Source organism: Citrus clementina, unplaced genomic scaffold (genome assembly GCF_000493195.1).
Source record: "Citrus clementina cultivar Clemenules unplaced genomic scaffold, Citrus_clementina_v1.0 scaffold_5, whole genome shotgun sequence".
NCBI lineage: Eukaryota > Viridiplantae > Streptophyta > Magnoliopsida > Sapindales > Rutaceae > Citrus > Citrus x clementina.
The window spans coordinates 29,569,113-29,577,810 of NW_006262201.1; the positions used below are offsets into that span (position 1 = coordinate 29,569,113).

The 8,698-nt window shown below is 30.7% G+C and overlaps 1 protein-coding gene and 1 pseudogene across 1 annotated transcript; both read left to right on the top strand.

Moving 5' to 3' along the window:
• Nucleotides 1–1,990: 1,990 nt before the first annotated feature.
• Nucleotides 1,991–2,834, top strand: LOC18040654 (annotated as a pseudogene).
• Nucleotides 2,835–5,457: 2,623 nt separating this feature from the next.
• LOC18040655 (calmodulin-like protein 8) lies at nt 5,458–7,290 on the top strand. Its single transcript, XM_006432882.2, has 4 exons — nt 5,458–5,600; nt 6,506–6,663; nt 6,781–6,861; nt 7,031–7,290. The coding sequence occupies exons 1-4, from the start codon at nt 5,525–5,527 to the stop codon at nt 7,166–7,168; spliced, it is 453 nt and encodes a 150-aa protein (XP_006432945.1). The 5' UTR covers nt 5,458–5,524; the 3' UTR covers nt 7,169–7,290.
• The last annotated feature ends 1,408 nt before the right edge of the window (nt 7,291–8,698 follow it).

Here is an 8,698-nt window from a genome sequence, read left to right on the forward strand (position 1 = left end):
CATTATTAGTTAAGATTATTCTTAACTAGCAATGTCATCCAATTTATTTTAATTATTGTAGATCTAAATGGTTTTATAACATATATAAATTAGATTTTAGGAAAATGCATAAAGATAAGTTAGGTAGACTCTTGATAATTTTTCTTTGAGTGTGAATTGAAGGTAATTAATTTTCCCAATCCGAGTCACATATTTGATAGCTCTTTCTAAAGGCAATTTGGCTGCAACCACATGCTAGAATTAATTTGAACGAACGATAATCTTTGACTTGTTATATACTCATGATAATCTTAATAAATATGACTGAAAATTTTGCTTTACCTACTTTCATTGAATGTTGATTTGAACATTAGCTAGCTGGGTCTGGAGTCTGGACTCACGTTGTCTTGATGGGATATCATCAATATTCACACATTAGATTATCTTTCGATCATATTTTTCAATTTCATAAAAATGTTTTAGATGCATAGATAAACATTATAAATTTATTTGTGGTCAAAATCTCCTTTTTATAATGTTCGTTTCTCTTATGTACCCGTCATAAATTTGTATTTGTTAAAGTTTATATTCTATATGACGAAGTAGATCACGTCATTTTGATTAGTAACGGGTTAATTAGTATTAGAAATCATATTTTTAGTTAATGTAGGATGAATTAACATGATAAGGATGTTTACTGAATTTCAAATTTTTTAGTTAATGTTGAAGGAGATCAATTAAGTTACTAAAAATCACTTGTTAGTTGAACCTGTTCGATATTAGAAAGTGAAAGAAACTTATCTTATGCACCAAACTGATGCTACAAAAGAGTTTGAAACAATTAAAAGGTTCCAAAAATTAGCAAAAGCGAATTAATTACGTGGCTCCATTTTGATATATCGATATTGATATTTGATTTGATATAATATATTCTTGCCTCAAGTTGGAAAAGTCAGCCAACTTTTGCCGCGTAATTGAATTTCCTTCATTAATTTTTAAACCGTCTGAAAAATGAAAAAAAACAAAATTTAATTGACAATTTGCTTTTTTTTTTTTTTTTTGATGGGGACAATTTGTTTAGCTAATTAATCTAAAATTCTAGTTTTCTCAGCTGTGTAATAAAAAAGGAAATTTTCGTTTTGTGCAGCCATTATGGGTGTTTTCTCTCTCTCTTTTTTTTTTCTCTCTCCCCCTTTTAGGTCATGCATGCATTAGATTTAGTAGATCATTTTATTCGAACATTATATATTTTGTATTAAGTGAAGAATTTATACAATTTATATATAAAGATCTTTTTTTGTATGACTTGTTTATTTGTTAATTCCATTGGTCCAAGAAAGATTACACCATCAAGTCATCAAGAACGTGTTCAGTCAATTACTTTGAAAGTCAAAGCAGAAAGGACAAGTTACAAATATGGGAAGTTTATTAATTATTATTAAAATAAATAATTAACATTAGCATTTAAAAATCCCCATGCTAATTAAAATCAAACCACTTTAAAAACTGTGTCAGAAATTTATAGTCACAACCTTTAAATTAAAATAAATTATTAAAATTTTTGTCTATGAATGTCATTGGTATCAATATCACTCACATGCATGTGAAAATGGACACAAAGTCCACCACATTATATACTAATTAGAAAAAAAAACAAAGAGTTAATGTGAAGCGCAAATTGTTGAATTTATTAGTCTAAAAGAACCACAACCCAGATTTAATATTTCAAATAGTTTGAAATTCTGCTTGGCCCGTGGAAGATTTTCTACGGAAAAAAAAAATTAAAACTTGAAACAAACAGGTTCCAGAAAATTATACTATTCAGCATCTTTGACTAAATAATGCTTTGCCTTTGGAACTTCGGACGAGCAACTTTTAGCAATCATTGCGAGCATAAGTAGCTGTGAAAATTAAGCAATAAGCCAATAACAAGTGTTTGTGTTTGTCTCTCTTTCTATTTTTTCTCTCAGCTTTCTCTGGAAAGTCTAAAATTTTTGCAAGTTCACAAAAAATGTCCAATAATATTTATGCGGAAGATGTCTTGCCTGAAGATCAAATTGCTGAGTTTCAGGAAGCTTTTAGTTTGCTCGACAAAGATGGAGACGGTACAGTTTCTTACTTAGTTTTATCACTGGTTATAATGCAACGTTATGTAGATTCCTGTAAAACAATTTCTTATTGCTAAAATCAATATATATTTTATAAAATGCATCTTTTTTATTAACCAAATGGTTTTATAATTTGGCAGGGTGCATAACTTTTGAAGAACTGGCCTCTGCAATCAAATCACTGGATCAAAATCCTACGGAGGAGGAGATCCGAAATATGATCAATGAAGTAGACCTTGATGGAAATGGGACTATCGAGTTCCTGGAGTTCTTGAAACTCATGGCTACAAAAATGAAGGTAAGATGTTCTTGAACTAATATGCAGTATGGTCAATTTTGTTAATTAATCACATGTATTTATACTTTGATGAACATATCTTGATGGAAAATTAATTATTACTGTATGTTTAACAGGAAAATGAAGCCCAAGAAGAACTGAAAGAAGCTTTTAAAGTGTTTGATAAGGACCAAGATTGGTTACATATCACCAAAATGAAGTTTGAATTTTCCCATCCCCATATATGCATCAATTTTATTCATCTCGACGTATTGGCAAACTACTTGAATAATTCTATTCATCTTAATTGTTGGTTCATGCATTAATTTTCAGTTGAGGCACGTAATGATGAATCTCGGAGAGAAATTGACGGATGAAGAGCTGAGCAGATGATTCTAGAGGCTGATTCGGATGGTGATGGTCAAGTTAATTATGAAGAATTTGCCAGAATGATGTTGTTAGCTGTTTGATTTCTCAAAACTTAGGTTCCGGTTAAAAACTGTTAATCGGTAGCCATATTTTCAAACCAACGCTGTTAAAATGTTTGGTAAACATTTTTTAACTTACCGACTTACAATTAAATAATCAAAATATTTTTATACTTAAAGTTATACTTGAAAGAATTATACAGAACGGAAGTACGAAACCATATGTTTGATTTGAAATTTAGGTTCGTAAATTAGATCATACAAATAATATCACTCTTGTAACCCTATAATGAGGCATTCTAATTTGAAACACGTGCCAATAATGCGTGGCGTGAAGATTTTTGTAATTATTTCCATGAATTCGCTAAAAATTTGACCTCGTGTGTGTGTCTCTTTTTCTCTCTCTCTCTCTATATATATTAATTACTTGCTAACTTTTAAATAAAATAAAATATAATTATATAAATATGAACTACATAATTTGTGAATGTGACTCGGCCGGCCATGTTTGTCGGTATTATCAAAATCCAACCGTCGTGTGGAAAATTCTTCACTGCGTACGTAAAACGAAAAATGGATCAAGACCTCAAAATATCTTCGTCAAAGTACCTAATCTCCATGAATTTTCAGAGTCAGGTTGGTTGTTTAATCGGTCGACACAATATTTTTTCCCATTTAGTTTAGGTGCGATACATGACGATTGTATCCGTATGTACATAATAATTCCGTACGAAAGAATACGATTTGTCCTTGCAGAGAAGACTCGTTCAATTAAGTTTCATAAAAGTAATTTGTGATATTAATTAATTCAAATATAGTGCCCAGAAATTTCTTACGACTCTATTCAAATGTTGAGTAATTAGCATTTAAATTATTACAAAATGCTATTGGTAATTATTCTTATTTTAATTGTTGTTCGCACATTCTAGTAATTGTCTTTTTCGTTGAGTTTAAAGCTGATGAATTGATTGAGACTTTGCTTAATGATGATAACTTTAGACCAAAGAAATTGGTTTATATATTTCAAAGATTAATTTTCACCATCCTTAATAAAAATTTAGGGAAAAAAATAAAAAAAGAGAAAAGTCTTACATATAGAAATATAAAATATATTAGGCCGGCGAGCCGGCCTGCAAAGATGACATACATAATTAACTTATAATCTTAACTTAATACAAAAATATATACGTGCAATTAATCATGTGCTGAATGATTTGTCCTAATATAGTATACTGATTTTGTATGACAAATAAAGACATAGGAAACGAAAATTTCCGTTTATTACTTGGGAGAAAATTAAGATTAATTTTTTTTAATAAAATTGATTAATTACCATATGTGCAATTGGTAATTATATTTTTCTTTTCATATGGTTTATTAATGAAAGAAGTTCAATGCTGCCGCATTGGCTGATATCAAAACGCTTTATCGTTTCAATAAACTGATCAATCATAAGTGTGGTTTTAGGTAAAATAATAAAAGATAAAAGAAAATGAAAGTTGTTAACAGAATTTTTTTGTAAGGCTGAGAGATATTGATGAGTTTTGAAACATGAGGAGAAAATGATGAAATTCAACACACAATTAGAGTTTTGATTATTTTCTCCCTTTTCAACCAGCTAAGAAGCATAACTTCTTCTGGCGTAAATAAATTTTAAGCGCTTTCTTTAGCTGGCTACACATGATGAGTAGGGTATAATACAAGAAAATTGAACCAATTTAACACTTCATCGACAATCTAATTCATTCGTTAATTTATAACATCTGGATTGGATTAGATTGAATAACCGATTTTACTATTGAGGAGAATATCTTAAATATGTAATAATTGAAAATTGACAAAAATTCTTCTCTTCTTTGGCAGAATTAGCCATTTCTCAACCAGAAATTTTCCTTAATGTTTTAAAACTCATCAAAACCTCTCTGAAATTATAATGTAAAACATTGAGATACACTTTTAGGCGACAAATTAATTTAATCCTTTTGTAATATATTTAATTAACTATATCTGTCATTGTTGCATAATTATTAGCCCGCCTGTGGGTATTTATTCAATTATATTACAAAACATGTTCGGGGTTACTCAGCCGCATTTTGTTCCGATTTAGCTCGTTATGTTGAGCCCCTTTTAATAAAAAAAAAAAAGAATACTCCAATGTTTTTACGTTAATTATATTACATATTACATAATTATTAAGCAAAAGCGTATTTCAGTATATTACGTAATTATTAATAAAAAAATAGGTAATTTAAATATAAATAACGGAATAATAAATAGTTCATTGTCCATGGACCATAATTATAAACTACATAAAATTTCAAATAGTTTGAATTATCTTCTTGGCCCCTCCAAGATTTTCCATGGAAAATTTTTTTGATACAAATTAATGGGTTCCCGAAATTACGCATGCATACTAAACTTTTCTTTGTCACCGAAATTACGCATGCATACTAAACTTTTCTTTGTCAGCATATTTGACTAAGATAATGCATGCGTGTAACTTTTCCTTCTTCTTTTTTCCCCTTTTCTTCCCCTTTTTCTCCTTGAAACGTGAAGAATGCGCAAGTTTACCAGCATTAGCAAGCATCTGCATACATACATATATATATAAGTAGCTGTGAAAGAAAATCAAGCTATTCCAAGCATTCCCAAGTGTTATATTTCTCTTTCTCCTCTCACTGAGAACTTTACTCTTCTGCGATTTCAACAGAAGAAATATTAACTCGAACAGTATGGGAGATGTGTTGCCTGAAGATCAGATTGCTGAGTTTCAGGAAGCCTTTTGTATGCTCGATAGGGATGGAGACGGTACAGTTTCTCAATCAACTTTATTTGTATTGCTATGTTTTACTGCACAGTAATGTTGTATTGCTTCTATTCATATTTTATAATTAAACTGCGTCTGCTTCTATAATTATATTTAACATCTATGATTTCTTGGTACCAATCTGATAATGTTTAATTTCTTGTCCAGTTTATCGATGAGATTTTCATGCTTAACTTCTATAATAGTTATTATGCTTTTTGTATAACTTCCATAATTTGGAATGGCATCAGAGAAGCCATGCCTTTAATTTCTTCTCACAGCCGCTGGTTGATTGGGAGCGGTTCTAAAGTTAATTTTTGGTTAGATAGGTGGCTAGTGCAGCCACTTTGTTCTAAAGATCATGCTTTCGCATCTTCTCTACCAGGTTTAGTTTCTGATATCATTAAGGACTCTCGTTGGCAATATTCCAGATATTTTACGTCAGAATATGGCCCACCTGTTATTCCCCAAATTGAGAATACAATTTTACCTCGCTCTCCTACGGATGACAAGTTGATTTGGACTTGTACCAGCTGAATGGTTCGTTCACTGTTTCTTCAGCTTATAACATGTTGTGTACTTAAAGACTTTGGGGCCCGCATATCATTCCAAGAAATTCTCTGCTTGCTTTGGCGTATTTTGCATGATAGACTTCCTACTGATGACAACCTTAGAAGCCGTGGAGTTACGGTGGTGTCTGTGTGTACCCTTTGTGATGCTTGGTTCAGTTTTCCCCATGATTCGTACTCTTTTTTAATTTCTTTTTTATTCTATCTTCCTTACCTTTGCAAACCCCCCCCCCACCCGCCCCAAAAAAAAAAAAAAACTTTAGTACCACAGTCATTTTGTATATGTACTTTTTTTTTTCATTATTCAATTTATTTACTAACGGTGTTTGATTATATAGGCTGCATAACTATTGAAGAGTTAGCCGTAGCTATCAAATCCTTAGATCAGAATCCTACAGAAGAAGAGCTCCGAAACATGATCAGTGAAGTCGATGTCAATGGAAATGGAACCATCGAATTTGGGGAGTTTTTGAATCTCATGGCAAGAAAAATGAAGGTATAAAACGCCATGAACTGAAATACCCGTTTTGCATTTTTCCTTAGAGAAAATGAAAATCACAAGCTTTGATGAAGATTGATCAGGGAAGATTAATGGTAATTGTTTCTGTTGCAGGAAAATGAAGCTCAAGAGGAGCTGAAAGAAGCTTTCAAAGTATTTGATAAGGATCAAGATGGTTACATATCACCTAATGAGGTTGAATTTAAGTTTTGATCCCATATTAATTCCCATGTCCATCAATTTTTGTTCTTCGTGGAAACTTCTATACATTTGCTTGGATAAAGAAGCATAATTAATAAAGCGAAAGAAAGTCTGAACAATTTTCCAACATTTGTTTACTTAGTGGTCAATCATGGATTTGCAGTTGAGGCACGTAATGATGAATATTGGAGAGAAAGTGACGGATGAAGAGCTGGAGCAGATGGTTAGAGAAGCTGATTTGGATGGTGATGGTCAAATTAATTATGAAGAATTTGCCAGAATGATGTTGTTGCCCGTTTGATTGCCATCACAATCAATCTGCAATAATCCCCTCATCAAATATTTTTGTCCGGCAATAGCCGCCAACATGTTTTCAGATTATGAAATTGAAGTCTGTATGTGAATAAATATGTTACAACACGATCGGGCGTTTAGCTTGTTTAGTACTTGCTAAATCATTTAACCCCTTTACTCGATCGATTAACATGATTTAACCCATAATTTTTTATGATAAAAGTAAGGCAATGATGAATTATTTTCCAGGTTTTGTAGTTTATAGAAGCAACACCATATATTCTTAGTTTTAAGGATCATGATAAGTTCATGAGTTCTGTCAAAAACTTCGACCCTACACATGTAACTAATAAACATAATTAGTTAACTTGTTGACATGAAAAACTATGTAATATTTGAACCAATTAGATTATTTTTTTTAAGGAGCCTACTCTAAATTTAATAACGAAGACATGGAAGAACTTATTAATTGTTTGGCGGTAAGTTCTTAAGAGGAGAATGACTAAGACCAAGATCTTCTACTCATGATCTTAAATTTTGTCTTAGTAAATACATAGATGTGAATTGAAGAGGTTTAATATACAAATGGTTCAAGATTCTTTAAAATCTAAGATGAATAGATAGATGGTCTTTTTTTTTTTTTTTGGAGTGATATATATCCTATTTTTCTGTAATTAGATATTGAAGATAAACTTCTTGAAGTGAAAAAGTACACATTCTTTACAATTAGAGTAACATTTTTAACAAATAACTCAAGCTTTTTTCATCCCAACTAAGCAATGTGGCATTCAAACAGAATTAATTGAAAAGTTCAGCATTACTCCAGAAATTAATGTACATTAAAGTAGTCATCAATCATTGAATTTGACTTCTATTGAGCATTATATCGTTTTTCCTCAAGATATTAATTAAGAAATTGCTTTGTAATTGCTCTTTAGCTCTTTAGTCTTTACTGAAACGATTCTTTCTTTTTCCTTAGCTGGCTAGCTTACACTAATAAGAAATCAACATTGAACAGTTTCTTGAATGAACGAAATTATATATTTATTTTGAGTCAATCAATTGGAGATAGAGAACTTCAAAATATTTTGCTATTTGCTGGTTTTTATTCATGACAGACAAAAGTGTCATTAATACTGAAGAAGAACTTAAGAGGACTTCAACGTATATACGCAATATCTGTGCTGTGTATATATAGATATATATAGTTGAACAAACGTTCTGCCATGTATACAGTTATTTGGAAAAATAATAAACAAAGGCACTGCAAGATCATATAATTAAGGGAAAATGACATTCAACCCCCCAACGTTTAGGAAAAAGGACAAAAAACCCCTCAACGTTTGAAAAAGAACTTATAACCCCATTTCCGTTAATAAACACCATTTGTTTTAACAGTAAATTTATTTTTAATTTTTAATTACTATTATACCCTTATAATAAATATAAATTAATATAGTGATTTGAGACATGTCACAATTAATAATTTTTTTAAAACTAAAAATTTAGATACAATTACTTTCTTGCCCGAGATCTT